The 23380-nt window shown below is 41.0% G+C and overlaps 1 protein-coding gene across 3 annotated transcripts in view; it reads left to right on the top strand.

The window, feature by feature from the left end:
- Nucleotides 1-13386, top strand: part of GALNT18 (polypeptide N-acetylgalactosaminyltransferase 18) — a 327555-nt gene extending 314169 nt beyond the window's left edge. For all 3 annotated transcript variants that reach the window (XM_053391140.1, XM_053391122.1, XM_053391130.1), the window contains one exon: nucleotides 12918-13386. In XM_053391140.1, coding sequence (XP_053247115.1) covers nucleotides 12918-13064 — 147 coding nt within the window. In that variant the 3' untranslated portion in view covers nucleotides 13065-13386. The remainder of the gene's footprint in view (nucleotides 1-12917) is intronic.
- The last annotated feature ends 9994 nt before the right edge of the window (nucleotides 13387-23380 follow it).

Raw genomic sequence — 23380 nt, forward strand, 5'->3', positions numbered from 1 at the left:
AAGCCAGAGGTTTCTACATAACCTCCCCAAAAGATCTTTTCCTCTTCCATCCAGAAAAGCAAGAGACACTATCACAGTTCAAGGACATATTCCAGCAAAGCAAAAGCATTTCAGGAGGCCATGGATCAAGGCTGGTGAGGGAGCAACCTGGGGACAGTCCCAAGGGTTGAATAGAGAGGCCTCAACAGTCATATTTGGCCAGGAGAAATGAGGTTCTCCATTTTTGGTTTCCATGAGGGAATGTTCTGCCTCCCCAAACTAAAACAGATCCCAACCTATAGAAAACTTAGGGAGACATCAGAGAGAAGACTGGATAACTGGGAAGGAGGTCAAATTTGTGTATGGATATGCATAGTGGCATCCCTTTTGAATGCTTGTCACCATCTTTACAAGTGGTGGTGTCCATGAAATAACGCTGCAAGTTAAAATAGATGTCAGAAAACACTCCTCCTAACACCCACAGACAAAGCTCTGAAGAAGGGAAGATGAAGCTCCTTTCTTTGTCTCCTGATGATAAGAGGCAAAGGAATAATTAAAGGCATGCTGTTCAGAAAGGATTGTTTTGCTAATACCCAGTGTGATTAAAGTGTTGTTGTTTCAGAACACATAATGTGATGCAAAGTAGGTTTGCATGCTGTAAGCTACAAGGAAACTAATGAGAGTAATCAAGGACTCCGAGAGATGTTTGCACATTGTATTGTACTTGCTTCCATTTCATCTAGCAAAACGAGTATGCCTCTCTGAGAAAATGAAAAAAATCTCTTTGTAAGAATGCTCAACTAATCATATTTTAACATTTACAACATTGTGAAAATGCACAGGGTAAGGCAGTGCTGCCATCCTGAATGAAACTATAAACTTGAGAGTAGTCCTTATGGCCTACGTGAAATCACAGTGAAGTAAATTGTTTTGAATGCCTGTATGAAAACAGTGCTTTAAATATCCTGCTACACAAAACTTTCCAGTGGAGTTACAGCTCAAGCCAACAACAATAACAAAGCTTCAAACAACTTTCAGTGGCCTTCCAAATCCTAGTTTCCCTTTCCATGCTATTCATTATTGTTAAATTCAGCTTCTTATCCTAGCATTTAGAAAGCTCATGTAAAGGCCTAATCACCTGGGAAGCTTTTGACTACCATTACGGAGTCATTTGGGTAGTGAAGATCTGGTGGTACAGTGGTACCTCAGGTTAAGAAATTAATTCCTTCTGGAGGTCTGTTTTTAACCTGAATCTGTTCTTAACCTGAAGCACCAATTTAGCTAATGGGGCCGCTGCACCGCCGCTGCACGATTTCTGTTCTCATCCTGAAGCAAAGTTCTTAACCCGAGGTACTATTTCTGGGTTAGCGGAGTCTGTAACCTGAAGCGTATGTAACCCAAGGTACCACTGTACTGGGTTCCAAGACAGTTGGAAAAGGTCTGTGAAGCAAGCCCTAACACAGCATTTGGAGGGAAGGCCGAAGGAGATGTCTTGCAGTCTTGTTATTGCATTTATTATAAGAATATCTTTTTAAAAAAGCAAAAAAAGTTGCATTATAAACTAGATCCTAAAAACAGAGCTGCATACGCACTCTCCCAAACTCTCCACCTGGATCAACCCAAAGCCATGTGGGTGTGAATATAGCTAAATAGATTGTTTCCAAGGAATTGGTTTCAGCGGAAACTAATTATATAACAGTTTAAACGGCAACAGCATTGCATTTCGTAAATCCATTTAAATTGTGAAGAGACTGAAGTTTGACTTTTGTCCGTACCTAACTAAGTGTTTGGAAGGAATGGGGAAGAGTGAGGGAGCTGTCAAATTGCAGCTTAGAGTGAATCAAAGATTAAATATGTCAGTGGGCATATGAAACCGTTTGTTAAAAACAAACCAGAATGTCTATATTTCCACACACACTCTAAGAGAATTTTCCTAAGAGATATGGCAGCAGCCGCTGCAATTGTAGTTAGCCATGGTGCTTAAAACTTGAAGGCAACTACTGTATAAGCAGATGTCTGTAGTGTGTGTGTGTGTGTGTGTGTGTGTGTGTGTGTGTGGTGGCACTGTGGTCTAAACCACTAAGCTTCTTGGCCAGGCCGATCAGAAGGTCAGCAGTTCGAATCCGCTCGACGGTGGTGAGCTCCTGTTGCTCTGTCCCAGCTTCTGCCAACCTAGCAGTTCAAAAGCATGCCAATGCAAGTAGATAAATAGGTACTGCTGCGGTAGGGAAGTAAATGGCATTTCCGTGCACTCTGCCTTCTTTCACGGTGTTCCATTACACCAGAAGTGGTTTAGTCATGCTGGCCACATGACTCAGAAAGCTGTCTGTGAACAAACGCCAGCTCCCTCGGCCTGAAAAGTGAGATGAGCGTCGCACCCATAGTTGCCTTTGGCTGGACTTAACCATCCAGGGGTCCTTTACCCCTCCCTCCGTCTCTATATATACAGTCGTACCTTAGTTCTTGAATCCGTTCAACTTCCGAAAATGTTCAAAAACCAAGGTGTAGCTTCTAATTGGCTGCAGGAGCTTCCTGCACTCAATCGGAAACCACGTCGGACGTTCGGCTTCCAAGAAAAGTTCGCAAACTGGAACACTCACTTCCGGGTTTGCAGCGTTCAGCAGCCAAAACGTTCAAGTCACAAGGCGTTTGAGAACCAAGGTACGAGTGTGAGTGAGTGTGTGTGCGTGTGTATAGATTGAATGGATTGTAATCCATTCACTCCCAAACCATGACTGCCATATTGAAAGCATGTTCTCAGGCCATTTTCAAGTGTGGTAGTATGAGGTTGAGAGAGTTTGTGCATAAGCAGCAATCAAGAGAGAATGTAGCCTGAAGAACTTTATGTCTACCTCCACTGCCAGAGGCAATAGGCCTTTGAATACCAGTTGCTGGGAATCAGAAGTAGGGAGAGTCCTCTTAGAGTCAGAACCTACTTCTGGGCTTCCCATAGGCATCCAATTAGCTGCTGTGAGAACAGAATGCTAGGTTATATATGGGCCTTTGGCTTGATCAGCAGGATCCTTTTTATGTTCTTACAGCAATATAAGACATGTGTGGAGTCAGGGGGAGTTAAATTCAGCATCGTGGAAGTGCTTGCCTGCTGACCGGCTGAGACAACCTAGTGGTTACCTGACTGCTTTTGCCGCCTGTGTACAGTATTCCAGGCACTAAGGGCATTAGAGCTACCCTCCCCCTTGGTAGGTGTTCATTTCCCGTGGCCTTACATTGGTTCTCTGTTTCATTTGTATGTCAAGTGAATGTAGACAGAATTCGAAAATGGCTTTTTGTCCTCTAGTGCCAGCAAGTGCATAAATACATCCAGAGACTGAAAGGCATTCTCAGCAGCAGTCTTGGACATTTGATATATGTAGGACAATTCCCATGTAAAATGCTTGAGAAACAGAACTGTGAACTGTGTACAGTGCATTTTGATAAGTCTTTTATTCAAAATTATAACACTGTTCTAAGTGCTGTAAGAGCTTTCACATTCCAGCACTCTGATATAAGGCTATATACAGATTATATGGGCCCTCAAGGCAAGGAAGGACACAGGACATTTATATCACAAGCTGCTCTGGTTGCCCAAAGAAATACGTTTATGGAGTTTAAAGTCTCAACACACCCCAACAATTCAAGAATGGCTACTGAAAGCAGATGATTTATCCATCAATGAAAAACATAGTTTACAGAAAACAAGATAACGTGTAGTGTGATATTTTCCCCTCTTCCACCCCTTCCTCTAGGGAGTGTCTTGGGCCAAATTAATGTATGGTCTTGATAACGACATGTCCCAGGCTCAGAGGCTTTTGCTGTTTGTTTTTAACTCCTCCACTCATAAAAGCCGTTATGTATTTCTCTTATAACTTTGAAAAGTCTTACTGCACCTAGCCAAGTCTTCTGTTCTCACAGTGGCTAACCAGTGGCCAGCTTGTGGAAGCCACAAGTAGGATACATATTGGTGCAATAGCAACTGATATTCAGAGGCAAAATGCTTCTGTTACTGGAAGTCTACCATGACAGCTGAGCATCCTCAGGAGTCTTTGGTGAGGAACTTTTATCACCCTAATCTGCATGCTTATTTTCAATCTCAAATCTAAAAGGTTAGTAAGATGTGAATTACTTAACTCTAATTTATGTATCTGTTTCCAGTTTATTCAGGCAGCTAAAGTCTCAGCACACCCTAACAATTCAATTTCATTTAAATTGGGGAGAGGGGAAATTGTGTTTTCATTGGAGAAAACATATACCAGCCTCCCTAAATTATGTGAATGTACTTGTTTTCAAGCCTGTTTGTTGAAATTGCTTCTCCATGTGTGCTTTGAGACTATTTTTAATGAGACTTCTTTCTGGGAACAGTCACGTCAGGGATCTCAGAGAACAGGATGAAATCACAACCTATATAGTCAACCACATGCTCTTATGTGCAATTTGCTCTGTGGCAAATGAAGGAGCTTATGGGAAATACTGGCTTCATTCTTAGTTGGGTAAACATTTCTACCCATTTTCCACACACCACCCAACCAAAAAACAAAAATGGTTACTAAGGTAACACCCCCCCCCAGTTTTGTTCATGACACATTAAAATCCTTCAGCTGAGCACTTAATTTTCCAGCATACGTCCTTTTAGATGCCCAGCGACACCTGTTAGAAGGTATATGGTTCTGAGGTCCAAAGAAGTATTGCTGATGCCTCTACTTAACATTTCTGTCACAGCACTTCTTCCCATTCATCTCCCTGCATTGCTAGCACTGCTTGGTAGTTATTAAAGGACCCTCTGAGTATAATTATGCCCTGTTGGGATGCACCACATTGAGTGGTCTAAATGTTAACTAAACTCAGCAGAAGCACAAAGCAAAATTGATGTTGTGGTAACATGATACAGCTGCTAAGTAACCAGGCAAATGGTACACTCATCCTAAATAATTTAACACATTTCACCATCTTTTGCTGTGGTTCATAATTGTTCCCCAGAAATGGCCTGTCAGGCTGAAATAGTTCACTACTCTCCTTAGTTTAACAATACAATAAAAACACTGGGATGCTGAAAAGAGAGAGTAAAAGAAGGAGGCTTACGTTCAGTATTTTCCAAGTGATGTTTACCATCTTTTCCACTTGACTTCTTTGCTTTTTGTCTTGTTTGCTCAAGATTTGGGTTGTTTTTCTTTGGATGGAGAAGGGGCTGTTAGAAAAAGGATAAACTGAAAACTAGAAACAATTAAGGCTCATATTTTATTGTCCAGCTTCCAGCTGAATTCTGCAGCTCTGGCCAACTTTACAACGACCATATCCACAAGTGGAAACCATGTAGACTGAGTACATTGGAGGGAAGCAAGATTGTGACCACGGTCTCCATCCTGATCTCCATGTGTCCATTGGCCTACAACAAGGAAAGATCCCCATTCATGTAGAGAGCTTCCATGCAGAAAAAGCTCAATGCCAGCTTCCCACAGCCTGGTGTTTCAGACGTTTTTGACTACAACGTCCATCAGTGCCTGCCAGCAGAGGCAGGGTCAGGGATTATGGGAGTTGTAATCAAAAACCTCTGGAGGGCACCAAGTCAGGGAAGGCCACTGAAGAGCCCATGAACACAGGGAAAGTGGAACTGCGGACAGCAGCTAACAGAGTCCTGTTGCTCCTCCACATGTTCAAAGAATTGAGGAGTTGGAAGGACCACAAGGGTCATCTAGTCCACCTCCCTGCAGTGCAGGAATCTTCTATGCCACATAGTTCCCAGCTGTGTGAAAAGGACTGAAATGCCACTCTACTTTTGATTTACTTCATGCAGGGGTAGATTTGCTGGTGCAATGTTTTGGGATGATCATCTCTGTTTAAGAAGATGGCAGTTGCTATCTTGTTTTGCTTTGCTGAAAGTATCACTACTACTGCAGATCCTCTTGCAGGCTGGAATTGTATGTTCTGGGATTCTTGTTTGATTATAGTAATGAGTGTTTTCATGATGAAAAAGTTAACTGGAAGAGAGGAGTGGCATTAAATTTTCTTTTAAACCTTGGGAGAGCAATAAATACAGCAGCAGCATTACCTTCTCCCTGATGCTTTTTATGTAGCAGCTCTCTCCATATTTTATGAATGCATCTAAAATACAGTGGTACCTCGGGTTAAGTACTTAATTCGTTCCGGAGGTCTGTTCTTAACCTGAAGCACCACTTTAGCTAATGGGGCCTCCTGCTGCCGCCGCGCTGCGGGGCACGATTTCTGTTCTCATCCTGAAGCAAAGTTCTTAACCTGAGGTACTATTTCTGGGTTAGCAGAGTCTGTAACCTGAAGCGTATGTAACCCGAGGTACCACTGTATAAAGTAACCTGAGTGAAGCCTTTGATAGGCAGCCAGCTTTAAAGGGGCTTTCTTTTTGACAGTCATGTTTTTCTCTCCCCTCTCCTACTGATTGTTTGGGGTGTGCTTCTGTCAACACAGACTTCTTGCCTGCACTGAAGTCTTTAGGTTTAAAGAAGATGGCTGAGTTTGCTTCCATGGGAGCCAAGTGTTCACACACATTCATTGTATAGCTGTCACCCGTCCCTTATTTGGCTGGAAACTCCCTTATTGCAGCGCCGTTTCCCGCTGCTGTCCTTATTGATGATGTCCCTTAAATTTCCTGGGTTTCAAAGGAAGCAGCTGGCCAGGGAGAAGGGAGGCTCCAACTGTGTTGCTTGGCTCCGTTCCTCACCCAGTAAGGAGTCTAAGAAAGACTGGGGGTGGAGCTTGCATGCCTTGTGCCGATCAAATCGACTGCGTTGCCTGGGGACTTGCCTTTTCTCAGCACTTCCTAGCGGAGAGGTGACGGTGGTTTTCCTTACTGCATCCCCTTTGCCGGGTTGCTGCGCTGTGGGAACCACTGCTTGAGGCTTCATTTGGCTGCTGGCTGGGCTTTCTGCCTTTGGCTCGGAGGGGCTCAGAAGTTGAACATACCTGTGCTCAGAATCGGATGGATACGTCATCTACGGCCCACTCACCCTTGCCGGGGAAAAGGTCTGTCTGGAGCTGGGGCACATGGTGGGGGGAATGGAAAGGCGTTCTTGTGGGGGGGGGCTTTTGGATTTGTTTTGGAGGCTCCTTCGATTGCTGATCCCTTATTTTCAAGGCTGCTGGTCCCTTATTTTCAAATCTGTAAGTTGACAGCTATGATTCATTGACAGTGGGAATGTAGCTTCTATTGAGAATTGGGGGCTCCAATTTTGCAGAAATGCAAGCTCCGATTTTGCAGGTGTAATACCTGGTTTCTGTGGAGCTACAGCAAGGGTTTTATTTCAGGTAGGCAGTATACACTGTAGTTAATGTCTTCCCCTCTCTGTTGCAGAGGAACCTGGGAGACTTTATTAGGTGTTGGTGGTGGAGGAAGATTGAAGCACTTGTTTGGAGATGGGGAGAATTTTTGCATGTTGACATCACCTGGATTCATAAGGGTCCTCTCTAGACTGTCACTACCCCCCCCCTTTTCATAATACTAGAACTCATGGGCATCCAAAGGAACTGAATGTTTAGATTCAGGACAGAAAAAAGAAAGTATTCCTGCAGTGCATAGTTGAACTATGGAACTTGCTCCCACAGCAGGCAGTGATGGCCACCAACCTGTTGTAGTTTAGTCGTTTAGTTGTGTCCGACTCTTCGTGACCCCATGGACCAGAGCACGCCAGGCACTCCTGTCTTCCACTGCCTCCCGCAGTTTGGTCAAACTCCTGTTGGTAGCTTCGAGAACACTGTCTAACCATCTCGTCCTCTGTCGTCCCCTTCTCCTTGTGCCCTCCATCTTTCCCAACATCAGGGTCTTTTCCAGGGAGTCTTCTCTTCTCATGAGGTGGCCAAAGTATTGGAGCCTCAGCTTCAGGATCTGTCCTTCCAGTGAGCACTCAGGGCTAATTTCCTTAAGAATGGATGCGTTTGATCTTCTTGCAGTCCATGGGACTCTCAAGAGTCTCCTCCAGCACCAGAATTCAAAAGCATCAATTCTTCGGCCACCAACCTAGATGGCTTTAAAAGAGGAATAGACAAATTCATGAAAGAGAGGACTGTCAAAGGCTACTAGTCACGCAGGGTATGCACTGTCTCTGCAGTGGGAAGCAGTAATGTTTCTGAACACTAGTTTCTGGAAATCACAGGGGAAAGTGCTTTTGTGCTCAAATCCTGCATGCACAGGCCTCTGGTTGTCTGCTAAGAACAGGATGCTGAACGATGTGGTTCATTGGTCTGATCCAGCAGGCTCTTTTTATGTTCTTATGTACAGGAGAGAATCAATTGCATGCCAAGAAATTTAGTGGATTAAAGTGCTCTCTGATACTCCTGCAGAACAAACCCATTAAAAAAAAAGCAAGCAAACTTTTTGTGTTAAAGAAAATGACTGGAAAATGCACTAGAAAGTGTGGGATAGCAATTGGTTGACAGAAAATCCACCCAAACGAAGCAGGTTAAATGTTTAGTAAACAGCAAGTGTTGAATAACCTCCATGCAAATAGTTCAGAATGAATGTGCAATAAACAATAGATAATCTCAGTTCTTAATCCAGTTCAGCCCTATTAAACTCAGTAGGGCTTGCATTATTAACTTTCCTTCAGTATTTAATTTCCATTGCTATCTGCCATTGTCTTCCAGCCGGATTTAAATTGTCTTTATTAAAATGTCTTAATTTAAAAAAGTATTAGATGTTCATATATAAAATAGTTGTTAAGTACCACAAAAATAATATAAATGGTTATCCACTCTAGCATTCCCATTATAAGGGAAATAGATTGCAAGAGTTGATGTTAATGAAAACTATAAATGCATGCACATTTTGAGGGCATTTTTGAATATTCTAATACAAGCATTCAGTCGGATTCATCATTATACTTCATTATTGTAAATCTGCAAAATAGAAAATCACTATGTAAGTCAAGAATCTCAGTAAAGAAAACAGTTTCCCACAATTGGGACAGAAAGGTTAGCAAAAAGTATTTTTTGATCACTGCTGTATAATGGCTTGCCTTGTGCACTTTGGCAGGAAAACGTAACTACTATAGAGATAGACTTCTGAATAGGAGTCCTGAGTGGCTCTTTCATTCATGGTAGGGACTCTGATCTAATGCAGACTCCCATTCTGGAAGGGAGAGGCAAGGTGACTTTTGCCAAATCCCCTTTCCCCTGATCTGCACTGTATCCCAGTCGTCTAGTGTAGGTTTTCTGGAGGGTGAAGAAGGAAAGAAAAATAAACAGTTTCCCCTCCTACCTTCCTTTCAGGGTCAGAGTTTTTGCACTTTGAATTTTCAGTATATTGCAGGTTCCTTTTGGGAAGCTCAGCTTTGTGAAATTCGTCCCTATTCACTGAATCTGTGGCGTTCTAAGAGGATTGGCTTTGCACAGTAAGAATAAACACTGAGGAACAGGAAATAACATGTCAACCATCCTGAAATCTTTCGATGAAGGGTGGTATATAAATCTAATCAATAATAACAACAAAAACTGTAGCAAACCTAGGTGAAAAGAAAACCCAAATCCTTACTGTAGTTATACCACATTGGTTGTTGAACATAGATGTATCCAGCAAACCGAGGATCTTATACTGAATAGGGTTATATCACTCATAGAATGTGCTCCCTTCTTACTGGATTGTTGCAAACTCCATACTGGTGTAAGGAACAAACATTATGGGAGAGATCCAACACCTTTCCAGTAGATTTGGCAGGACTTTCCTTCCTCCTCACTGCAACCCCCAATCTGCATTGGAGGGGATGCCAACACCCCAGAGCCAGTTTTGGGGTGCACAGGGCTGCCGGAGAGAGGAAGGGTAGGTCCCATTTGCACAAGCAAGACACCACAGTTGGCTATCACCCTCACTGACCATTTTGCTGTGGTGTAATAATAATGTTTCATGCTACATTTATCACAGGATAATTAATTACAGCCTTTCATTTCATATCTTGAATGTGTAAACTGTCTTATCTTAGGAAATTGTCTAATAGTTGCATCATGGGGCAATAGTTGCAATTGTGAAACAATTAGTTGGGTCAATATAATCACTCAGTGACTTGCCACTTACTAGTTGCAGTCTTCCAGTCAGTCAACCAAAGCCAAGACATATATCTCCTCTTCATGTCCGCTCCAATGGGCATGAGTCAATCCAGTACTTCAGTCTAGTAGTGCAAAACCGATTTGTAATATACTGAACGCTGATACAGCTAATGCAGTGAGCAGAGAATGGGGTTAAAATAATCCAATAAATTATTTATTGTGAATCATTCAACTAGGAATATATGCTATGCACAATTGGACGCCATTATCCTTTTTAAGTACCCAATCTTTGTACAACTCCTGCTTTTATCTCCCTTTATCCCTTTTATCTACATAGCTGCTTTTGTCTTAATAGTGACTAACACTTCAAATTCAACCTTGAGAATCTGACTTCTATTCAGAAGAAAGGGAAAGGGGTAGAAAGTATATTCTTTTTTCTCCATTGAAGGGAAAAAAACAAGAGATTGAAATTAATAGAATTTATCAGAATCACAAATCATAGATGGTATTAAGTTTGGACAACAATGTCAGGATAAGATTAATAGTTCTTTTCCCGATTAAGTAGCTCAATCTCTCCCTTTGTTATAGGAGTCATTCATAGCCTTTCAGAGTAAACGTAACCTTAAAAGCAGGTGGTAATTAGCATTTAAAGAGAAAAATAATAGTCAAGCTCTAATCTTGGCTCATCTGTCATAATTCACAACCCTCTGAACACCAGTTGTTGGAGAACACCTGCAGGACCCCCAGGTATAGGGGCAGTATATAAATTCAATAAACAATAAAATAATAATAAATGCACCCATCTTCTGCTTTTAGGCCTCCCATAGGCCTCTGGTGGGAAGTGGAATGCTGAACTCTTGGTCAGATTCAGCCAGTTACCCAACCAGAATGGTGGGGAACTGGATTCTTTTTCCTTTGTGATACTATCCTGCTTGGGATTAAAACTTTGTGACTAGAGATAGTTTACAGAGCAAAAGATAGGAAACCAGCTGGCTGGTGATGATGCCATGCAGTCTGCTTCTGATCTCACAATCTTAAGGTAGAATATGGAAGGAAGTGGCTGACATTCGAGTGAGGATCTGTTACTGTGCAGGTTTTATCCTTCAAATACAGGACTCTCCTCTGTAAAGTAGGACACCTGGCCACCCTAATTAATTTGTTACTTTGTTAAAGTTAATTTGTTAAAGTATTACTTTAAGAAGCCTCCTTTTCTTTTCATGACTGCTAACACAAATTTAGCATATTTTTCCATTGCTACAAGAAGCATTATATGGGGGAAAATATGTGAAGTCCTAGAAGTGGAAAACTGCAGAGTTACTTGACAGTAGTAAATCAGCCAAGTGGCTGTAATATCTGGTTGCTGTTGATTTTTATACAGGCAGGATATCACAGAATTTATTTATGTTAGAAGCTTCCTATTTCTGTTGAAATGACTATTGTTACATTTTATTCCATTTTTGAATCACTCCATATGAAGAATCTCAAAATGCTTTCTCAATACAATTGAGTCTTAGAACAGAATGGAGAAGGTGTCATACAAACTTAACTAGGCAAAGACAGATGTGGTTCAAAAAGATATCAGGTTGTAGTAAATCAGCAATGGCTATTCTACAAATGCAAATTAAAAGCCAGCAGTTAGTTATACTGAAGTAATTCCTATACGGCCTAGGACCCTCATACCTACGGGACCGCCTCTTCTGGTATGTCCTACGGAGGACCTTAGGGTCTTTAAATAAAAACATCTTGGAGATCCCGGGCCACAGGGAGGTTAGGCTGGCCTCAACCAGAGCCAGGGCTTTTTTGGCTGTGGCCCCGATCTGGTGGAAAGGTCTGTCACAAGAGACAAGGGCCCTGCGGGACTTGACATCTTTCCGCAGGGCCTGCAAGACAGAGCTGTTCCACCAGGCCTTTGGCCATGGCACAGCCTGACCCCCTCCTTTGGTAATCCTCACAGAACTCTAGCCCAATGGTTGCCATTAATTTGATTTTGAATTGATTTTAGAATACATTTCAATTAATTGATCATGATTTTATGTAAACTGTGTTACTTTTATTGTTGTTAGCCACTCTGAGCCCGGCTTCAGCTGGGGAGGGCGGGATATAAATAAAAATTATTATTATTATTATTATTATTATTATTATTATTATTATATGCTTAGTATTGCAGAATAGGGTTGGACAAATCTACAGAAGGCTATTTATTCTCAGGCTGGGTGTTTGCGAAGTTTCTTTCTAAACCTGCTGCCATCTTTGACATTTGCACTGGGTTTTGTAGCTTCTGTGTCTTGTAGCATAATCTCACTGCAGGTTTATTTGGGAATCTTAGTAGGACATACACTTAAGTAAGTTTGCACAAGACTATATTGGCTTATAAGAGTTTATATCCTTCGCTTCTTCCCAGGAGCTGTGTACACAGGTCTAACCCCATTTTATCCTCACAACGACATTGTGATATTGCCACTTCTTGACTAGGTATTCTAATGTGGAACTGACTCTCTTGACCCAGTAAGAATCATAGAGTTGTAAGGGACCACGAGGGCCATCTAGTCCAACTTCCTGCAATGCAGGAATCTCTGCCCAATGTGGGGCTTGAATCCACAACCCTGCAGTTAAGAGGCTCATGCTATTCCAATGGTTAATATTAGCAGGATGTGCCTGCTGAAACATGGAATGTTATGTAGCTTACAGTGGGAGAACAATGTGGGCAATGCTAAAAAATACTCCTGGCTGGAAGCACCCAGGGTACTCTTGAGACCCATGATAGATCTTCGTGGTTGAGCAGTGAATTGAATCTTGGCTTCAATCCGACTGTTTCCCACATGGATACTCACTTATGGCTGACTGCTGAATGACTATTAAAATCCAAATGATCATGAGACTGAAGTGGTGATAGGTGACTTTCGATTAAATGTGTTTTTCTTTCTTCGTTTTTAAAGGGAGGACCAATCCAGAACAGAAAATCCAAACGTTGTCTGGAGCTGCAGGAAAACAGTGATAATGAATTTGGATTTCAGCTAGTTTTACAGAAATGTTCCGGCCAGCGCTGGTCTATCACAAACATCCTGAAAAGCTTGCCGTTATAGACTTTCAGGAAAAACAACAACAATCCTTCTACACAATTCTCTTGCTACTGTGTAGCAACCGTTTGCAATGTTGCCTGCTGTACTATATATTTTTTTCTTCCTCTTTTAACCTTTGTGTGTGCGTGTATGAGTGGCTGGGTGTTGGATTTGTGGGCTGAGAACAGAGATTTTTATTTCATAATGACATTTTCATGGCATTTATAGAGAGATGCTGAATGACAGGTAATGGTAGAATATCTTAAAATATTTTGCAACTGTAAATAGGGAACAAATGGAGAATATTTATAACTCGGACAATAAAATTTTATTGATTAAAAACACAGCCTAATACTGTCTTTGATGTGTTTGTGGTGGAACAGGTTTTGGACAACCCAAGTGCTCAATAGATTTCTAATCTGCTTTTTTCTTACGCCTTTGCAAGGAACATTCCCTACATCAGTGCTACACATTCATTTACGAAGACATTCCCTTGCATAAAAATAAAAACTGTTGGCATTTCAACCATAAATAGTATCACAGCATTTGTGTATATTTAAAAATACACATAACATTTTAGAATTGCTACATGTCATTTGCCTTTCTTCATTCCTTTTTTATTTATTTGCACTGTGGTAGCACCTTAGAAATTCATTTTCCCAGGGAGTATTTAAAACAAATATATTCTATATATTTACTGATGAACACTAGCTTTTTTGAAAATATTGATTTATCTATCCTACGGGTCCCCCCACTAAGATTCCAAAGGGTTTTCTGTGACCCCACAATACCCCCTTACTATTATTTTACAAAATGTGATGCTAAAAGGTAGAGGTAACACTACACTATATCTGCATATATATTTTTATTCATAAAAATACCTACTTTTTCACTTTAGCTGCACACCCAGAGAGCTGACCTTGGCCTTAAAAGGGTTAGCCACCACTGTGATACCTCAAACCCAAACTATTACTAACATATAGGGTACGTGGACTGTTTATTTGCCAACATTTCGTGGTTATTATCTACTGTCTATTACTATTATCCCATCACTTCTCTCACTGCAAAAAGTCCAATAAGAAAAGTGAATGGATATCGCACTGGAAAGGACAGAACCTCCACTAGTTACCCCTAATGTCTTATAATCCCTGCATGAATATATATATTAGCATGAATGCTTAATAGACAAGCAACTCTAGTACAGGCTTTACACAAACATATCAGCATGCATGCACAATATACAGCTCCTCTGGAAGTTCCCAAAGTTAGATAGTCCCACACTGGCAGACTTAACTGCTTTATTCATTACTCTACTTTGTAACAGATAATGCCACCTCCTGTTAAAGCAGTCACAAAATAAAGATAGAGATTTCAATCACAAGTTCTTACTATAATTGAAAAGCTAATATATGAAGCCTTAACTCTTCTGGGATAGGTTGAGAAAATAGGCTGCTCTCAGTGCAAAATGGTACATCACCACTAAGGTGATAAGAGATTCATTAGCATTAATGACGCAGGTTCGGAAAACCCTGTTGATCACAGCTTATATGTACTCTGGGCAAATGAAGTATTGACTGGAGGTTTATTATTCTGTAATTCACTTTCAAACTCAACTATGAGTCAAATGCTAAATTTAAAGCTAAGTTGCCACCTGTGGCATATAATATCTTTGCTCTGCCAGTTTTTCCTCTGTTTAGGGGACGATCAAGATATCAAGTGTTTAAAGTGCTAAAAGTGAAGGCAAAGTCAGCCAACAGTCAGATCCTAATACACTTAAAACTAATAATGAAAAATGCTGCAGGATTCTGTTTTCTCTTTGTCTGGGGACACATTTTAAAAATGCAAAAAGGAAGGAGAAATTAAGCCTTATGTCTTTTCCCCCCTCATATTTCGCAGTGTGGGCTCAGCTAGTAAATATGTTTTTGATAGTAAGGAAGATGAAACCATCTCTTTGTTAGTAGACAAAAGCATATATACAGCATGGTAGTATTTGATACATTTTGTTAAAGGTAATGGAGCCAAACAAAATAAAATGGCACTTGAGCCCATAGAGATGAGAAGGACAAGATGAAGAAATATATTAATCAGCCCTACCTCTCAAGTAATGCCAGTTTTCTGCCATACAGCAAAAGACCTTCCTCCATTGTTACTATAGAAAAGAGAGAAAGATAAATGGCTTCCATTTAATTGGGCCTCACAAAAAGGTCTCTGGCAAAAGTGTGAACTTTACTTCACCTGTTCTTTTCTCCAAAGAGGTATGAATTATTCTTTATACTCACCTAACATATTTGGGACTGAACAGCAGATGTGGAACAAAATCTACAGGGAGGGGAGGGTTTTTTGAGTAGCTATCGTAAGTATTCTCTACACATTGGTTTCTATGTCTCCTTTTGTTTTTATTTGTATGCAACTAATCTTGCTTTTTTATGATAGCACTTACTCATTTTAAATTATGCACGTATTTCTTAAAGTGATTCCTTTAGACAGGTGTTGCATCTAATGATCATGACACTAGAAGACAGCTACCCCTGTGCAGCCCTCAAAAGCATCTCCAGAGTGTTAGGTGACCCCAACAATGTGGGACTAAGATGTATGGGACTGCAACGGAAGGAGGTTAACACCTGAAACTGGGTGAAGGAACTGTGCCCAAGCGGAGCACTGCTGTTGTGAGATTCTGCCACCCAATTTCAGGCACTTGCCTCTCTCTCATTGCAGACCTTTACAACACTGACTACACTGTTCAGAAGGACCACCCAGCCCTCTGAAGAGGCTTCGTGGAGTTGCAGGGTCTACAGAGCAGGAGATTGGAAAGGAAAAGATGGGTTGCCTTACTTTGCAACCTGTGCAGCCATTGCATACAGCCCATAATCTCCTGGAGCTTGTAAAAAAACCATAAAGTTTCCCCCTATTTTACAGCGTTCTCAGTATCAATGTTCTTAATGACTGTTTGACAAGGACCAACTTACACAAACTATGTGATGCTTCAAATTGCTGTTTGTTTTGGCTTGTAGTAGACACGTTGCATGTAGCCACCCCTGAGTGGCCTAGCAGTGGCTTGCTACAAGATCTGTCCTGGTCAAAATATACCTGCAGACTACTAGCTCACCAGGCACAGCAATTTCAAGCAACTGTGCCAGTTGGTCATGAAGGTTGGACCTATATCATGGTCATTTACACCTAGAAAAGGCCAGCAGCATGATGATGATAAATGAGAAACAACTTCTGTGTATCTTATTCTAACTAGGATAGCATATAAGGAACGGGCTGACGTCAGTTGAATTCCATCTGGAGGACTAAAGGTTGTCCATCTCTGTGCTACAATATGCTATGTTGGTATATATGAATCTCCTAGATGTATGGGGAACCATCTTCAGCCCAGGGGCTGTATTCCCCTTGGGAATATGCAATCTGGGGTGGGGGGTGATCTATTGCATTTGTTTTATAGATGTAAACTACTGCTCAGGCCTCCTGGTGAAGGGTGGTATACAAAAAATGTTAATAAATAAATACATTCCCTCCAGGATAACTTCTGGAGGGCACATGACAGAGGTAGGTGGGGGGCCTTCAGGTAGTAGGTTAGTTTTTTCATCCAACAGCATCAAAAATAAACAGATTGGTTTCACCCACTGACTGGTTTTACCTAAGAAAGAAAACAGAAAGGAGGTCACAAAAGAATCCTTATCCTGGGGGGTCAAATAGCAGCTGGAATAATTTTAAAAAGCAGTGTCAGCCAGATTATGGAAATATGGAGAGGGTGAAAATGGCCATGGAGAAGACCAGCCCTCTTCCGCCTTCCAAGTAGCAATGCCTCGGCTGCTGTCAGAACACAAGGAAGGGGCTCTTCAGCAGCTCGGGTAGTGGGCAGGCTAGGATGGGAGAAGCTGGTCCCTGAAGTGTCCTGAGCCAAGCCATTTATCACTTCTCAATGAGGCTGCAATTCAGTACAATGCATAGTAGGATTAGAATACCAACTTGCACAGATGGGGACCTTTTTTTTACTGCATAGTTATAGATGGGTAGCAGGAAGCTACAAAGCCATTTCTTTGAGCATTGCAAAAGGAAATAATTTGTTGTCTTTAATTGCTGCAAAATATCTTTATGCTTATTTTCTAAGTATAAAGAGACGTAATGTTTTCAAATTCAATATGCAACAACACAGCAAAGAACTGCAATTTTGTTTATTGCCAAAATTGCATTTTCATTGGAAGTTGTGAGCAGCAGCAGTTTTATTTGAATTTAGATTACACAGAGAAGGACCTAAATTCTGACAAAGCATCTAAAATGTCAAGTTACAAAACGCATTATTCACTAGCGTTTGTGACTTTCATCTGAATAGCACCATGTCCAACTGGAGAGGGTGTGTGATAGGATATTGTGTTCTAAATTTGACTGAATAAGCAGCCTGCTTCACAAGCCTGGGTAACACTGACATATTTGTAGAGCTCTACTCCAATTCCAAAATGTAGTAGCCAAACCATATTCAGACTCATATATATGGTTTCTATGCTCTAGTCCCAAGTAGTTCCAGTGCTGACTGTGACACCATACTTTGCCTGTCATTTAAATAAGCAAAAAATTGTCTGAAGAAGTAGCAGGACCATACAAAGGAACAGGAACACGGGGTGCCAGATTTCTTTTCAAAACTGGAGGAAGAAAAGTGGACCACTGCATTCTTCATTACAGAATAGCTTTAACAGAGAAGAAGACTGCCACAGAGGCACAGACGTGTCTAGATTCAAGTAAGGCTTTCCATTTAGTTCTGCTTGGCACCCTAATTAAATCATTAAAGAAATATATTTGGAACTGACAGAAACAATGGCTTTAAAAAAAAACCATAGTAATGAACAGATAGATGCAAAACACTGTTCTGGGGACGGCAGATAACCCATGAAGTAATAATAATATTGGTGATACTGTGGAAGACATTCCAAAATGCATGTTGTCCAAGTCTTTTCTGAATATGTACTTGGACAAGGAAACATCGAACCAGGAAATCACATATATTAGATGTGGAAAGTTTTACGATCTAAGAGACATATGTTCCGACCTCTGACATCACAAAAGCATTTGCTGCCAGGCAAGCATTTGCTTGTGTAAATACAAACACAAGGACAGCTGCGACAGTGTGCAAAACTGTAGGAGGATTCCCATCAGTTTCAGTCAGCATGGTCAATGGTCAGGGAGGTTGGGAACTTTAGTCCAACAACATCTGAAAGTCACAGGTTAGCCCCCTCCCCTTGCCCTAAAATATTTGCTGCCCTGCCAATAATCGGTTAGTAAATGGCACAAAACTGGGTCATCTCACTCTACCACTTGAGAACAATGGTGAATGAGAGAGACATTTGAGGGTTGCCTTATCCTATAGGCAAGTTACCCAGAGCTGCTTCTTTGTGGAAGTAATCAGTGGTGCACAATATATTACTTATTTAGTTATTAAATTTGTATGCTGCCCTTCATCTGAAGATCTCAAGGCAGTAATTAACAGCATTAAGAAATCCAGCAAAAAAACCAAAATACATAATAAAAACAAGAACAAACCAAACCAATAATCCATTGACTGGTGCTGCCATTGAGATGCCCCATGTGATTGTTCTGATCGTGTGAAAAGCTGAAAAGATTTACAGCAGCCTCTATCTGGGGCAATATTTGCATCAGCCATGTGTTTTAACTGGTTTTAACAAGAGACTTGGGGCTCATCTAGACTTCTGTTTGTGCCATCATTTGTAGACACAGGTCCATGATTTCCAGGCACAGGTTCAAGCAGAATTCTTTTTTGTTGTTTTTTGGTCCCTCCGCTTTCCATGGGGAAACCCACTGTTTACCACTGAATCAGAACAAATGGCAATCAGGTTTCTGCAGATTGATGTTTGTTCTGATTCAGCAGTAAAGAGCGGGTTTTCCCAGACAAAACAGCAAAAGAACAACAACAAAAACCTCTCAGACATGCGCCTGGTAATCATGGATGCAAGTCTGGATGAGTCCTTGCAAAAGACTACACAATACAGTCAGGCAGCCTCCCATAAATATAGGTCAGTGTCTGCTGCTCCATCCTTCTCAGAAACAAAAAAGCATGCATGCTTGATTTTCTTTTTTGCAGGCATTCCCAGGAGGGTAAAAAGGGAGTCTTTGTTTTAACAGTTCTGTTGGCACTATAACATCCTTGAATTTAATTTCAACACTCAACAGCTGTGCCTCCTGGACCTAAATTGTCTACGTTGGACCTCTCACAGAAAGAAACTCTTGCAGATGGCACAAACCCCAAACACAACTACATGCCCTAATTTAAAATACTTCTGAAAGAACATGGTAAATTAGTCTTTAGAGAGATTTCATATGTATGGTGGGCTGAAGCAAATGTGAGAAGTCTCTTTCATCCAAGTTGGAGGTCTCCAGTAGGAACACCTCAAGTTACTCTACAGATCTCTTATATGTTTCTGTACCAGGTCTGTTCTGTTAGTGAAAAGTGATGCTTTCTCAGTCCCTACAATACATCAAAAATACACAAAGACAGGACAGATAATGAAAAGATGTAAGCAGAAGTATTTCACTGAAGGTGTAGCTCCTTTTGCAATGATTTAGAGCTAGCATTGCTGGCTTGGTGTGAGGATAACTCAGCCCCAAATCGGCTTTTAATATGTAGATTACAGATGACTAATTTGCAGTGATGACTACCTGTAGTTTGTGACATAGAACATTTAAAACTTCATTTCTCTCTATACTTCTAAAATTAGGATATGTCATCCAGTTTTCAGACAATCCAACACGAAATAAAGATTTTCCCCCGACATTTTATGTTTTCTGCTGCATCATCTTCATCAGGATAATGTACAGAATATTTTAAAGAGTAATGTAAGTCACAATGTGTCTAACATTATCATTAGCTCAGTTTTCTCAGACACATTTTAGAAAATGTTTGCTGTAAGTTTGGGAAAAGGGAAAGCAAAAGGAAACCAAGGGCAGAGAAATCCCTCTCTATTTACAGTCAAGGTATCACCATCTCTCTATTTAGATATTTAGTGTCAAGGGATCAGAGGCTGAAATCACAAGAGGAATCCCGACACTTTCGCCAAGAATAAAACAGTGGCAAAATAGAGACACTGTTTTACTGTAAGCCCATGGAAAATAGCGAGTGTTATGATATTTGTCCCCACAGTAGAAAATTCCAGGTTGTATTCATCAGATACAATGATTTTTGCTAGAAGATTGCTCCTTCTTCCTATGTTTGGAAGACACACGCAAACACATGCTGCCGGGGGCGGGTAACAGTGTTTTCTTAGATGTACTTTTTTTCCTGTTCAAAACAAGCACTTCCTCACTTGAAAACATGGTGAAGATGTCATGAAACAGTTACCACCTCAGAGATAAACATGTGACTCCGTCTTGTATTTTCTCATGGTAATAGACATTAAAGCACACTGTTCTTGTCCACTAATAAGCAATGACAATTCTTCCAAATTCCCAGCCCCAATCCATTCAAACTGACACATGAAAGGACTTCACAAACAGGGCAGTAAAAAAAACCCACAAAAAAACCCACAACTGATCCGACATCTAGTAACTGCTTTGGCAGAATGAGTGCACAATACTTTTTAATAGCAACAGTTGGGCTTCAAACCGTTGTAGTGCTCCTTATTATGGCTCTGTCTGGCCTCACAATCAACAACAGCTGCCTAGCATGGGTGATTTAAAGGCCCCAGCTTCTTAAGAGTGATGTCTTCAGGTATTAAACTCTTGATCGAAGTCTCTCAGGAGAGATTAAATCACAGAGCTCTGTTCCTTTGAAAAGGTCTTTGGCCTTCTTTTGCTGCATTTCAGCTCACGGAAGCCAAGGAGGCTTGCTTTTCTGATTTGGGATTGATTGGCTCAGTCCCAAAACAGATGCTCTGTAGGGCAGAGCCATTATATTTTGTGATGAGCAGACAGGAGGTCCTTTGTAAGTCATGGGAGTACAGCCAAAGTAAAGGTGAAACACAGCACGAAAGCAGTGATGTGGCTCCTTCCACCACACTCAAAGAAAGCAAGGGAACAGCCAACTATTCCATAAACAGCAACTTCACTCTTCTTAAAGTTCAGGCCTGGAAGGAATTCTTCTTCCCTCACTCCTCAATTATACAGCATCATCAATATCTTGAGCAAAGTTACAGACTAATCCATACGCCATATTGGGGGCAGTGGCACTCTGCAGGAAACTCCAGTATTATAGGACTGTTTTCCACAGCAAGTGTATAAAGTGTGGGAAAATATAATATTCATGTAAGTCTTTAAACATGTCATGAAAAGAAGAATGTGCCTAGTTTTTCTAGATACATACAGACAGGTGTGCATGTGAAATATATCCTTTCCATATCTGGTGTGAACACAGAGATGCTACCTGCAACAATTATAATGCATACCAGTGACCATGGGAGTGGGAGAACTTTTCGAAATCATTTCAAGATGTAACATGCATTCAGTTGATAGAAGACTTTTGACCATCCTAGAGTTGCCACCATTTCCTTAAGTAATGGGGCAGAGAAATAAGAAAGCAAACAAGTGAAGATCCCATCTCTACTGCTAAAGATGAGCAGCCACCCAAATTTTGCCATCCCTAGAAAAACTCAGAGAAACGGTCCTCCAAGTTTGCTGCCCACAAACTGGGTGATGAACTTTGGAGTCCATTTGAACTCAGTCCTTCTACTTGCAGTAATAGGGTAATTTTAAAGCAGAAATAAAGTGTATAGGTGCATAGGTATTTTGCAATTACAAGATGCTTCTAACACTGAGGCAGCTGGAAAAAGAAGATATGTCTTTAGTATGTCTTAATGGCTGCATATTTATGTATCTAAAACCCAGGGTGATTGCTACTTAGATGTTCAACAGTCAACATCACAGGCAATTCATTCCACCGTCTTTCCTCCAGCCACCAGATGATGAACATCTGACTCCAGAACAATGACTTGGTTGCCATGTGGCTCTTATCCTCAGCTGCCCTTACACACTGTATCTTAACAGCTGTCAAGTCCTTAACTCAGACACAGTACTTGTGTTGTGTTGGCTTTTAAACCCAAGTAGAAATCCCTGAGGCGCAATGTGTGCTAGGAATCCTAGTCAAGATAGATAGAGGCGTTGTTCTTTTACGGATTTAAAGAGCATCTTTCCTACCCATCAAGACATGAGGAAAATACTATTAAAGTCATAAAAATTACTGCCACAATAGAAATGTATTAGCAACAAAGAAACAGGAACAACAACAATATCCTTTAGAAGAACCAGAGGAGGGCAAAGATTTTAACGAAACTCAGAAGCAATGCAAAACAGAAGGAGGCCATAAACTGCAAGCTGAAGCATAAACACAAACCTAAGCACCTTCATTCTGGGTATTAAAGTCAATCTTCAAGAGACTTTTTAAATTGTCTAAGGGCCAATTCTTATGTTATGGATGCCAAATGGAGGCCATTAAGAATGTATCTTCCTGTTGTATTGGTTCTGCCCATAAAGTCTGAAAGCAAGTCTACAGTCAACTGACCTGAAGACTTTCTAAGTGATGGAGCTCGTAAGGTAAGGATTTCATACATAATTGCCCTATCATAAAACTATTTGCAAAGAGAAGCTTCCACATGATTATGTTAAAAATGGAATGCTTCAGTTGGCCTATGTGGCTCTCATATATCGTAACAGTGATTAACAGTGGCATGTGAACTAAAGACAACAGGTTATTTTTATAAAAGAATCAGAAACCTGATTGCCATTTGTTGGTGAAACACACACAACCTCTGATATTTACTGGTACATATCTATTAAAGGGCAACTCCCAAGGAAGTTAACAGCATAATTAAAAACAAACCAACAAACACAAACTTTTAGAATGGCATCTAATAAAAAAGAGACAAAAATAAAAGACAGAACAATGGGCAGCCTCAATAACAATTCAAAACCAACACAGAAAGAGCAAACAACCATCATAATAACTAATATGAAGTAAAGCACATTGCTGGAAATCACATCTGAACAAAGAAGTCTTCACTTGTCACATAAAAACAGATTGTATGTGTAGCAGGGGAGGGTCTGCTGAAATTTTTCCAAAGCAGCAGTCCCCATCACTTGGGTCTTGCTGCCAAAAAGTCATTATCTCTAGTGTCTGCAAACCAGTCTGCTTCCAATGCAGGTGGGACACAGCAGGGCCTCCTCTGAAGACTAAAGCGTATCCTCAGGTTCTTTGATCCCCAACAACTACACAGGGGTTGCTTCAGGGGTTTCCCCTACAACAGGGGTGGCCACCTCCCAAGAAACTGTGATCTACTCAAAGAGTTAAAAACTGGCAATGATCTGCCCCCTTTTGGGGGGTTCAGGTCAAAGTTGTT

Source organism: Podarcis raffonei, chromosome 1 (assembly GCF_027172205.1).
Source record: "Podarcis raffonei isolate rPodRaf1 chromosome 1, rPodRaf1.pri, whole genome shotgun sequence".
NCBI lineage: Eukaryota > Metazoa > Chordata > Lepidosauria > Squamata > Lacertidae > Podarcis > Podarcis raffonei.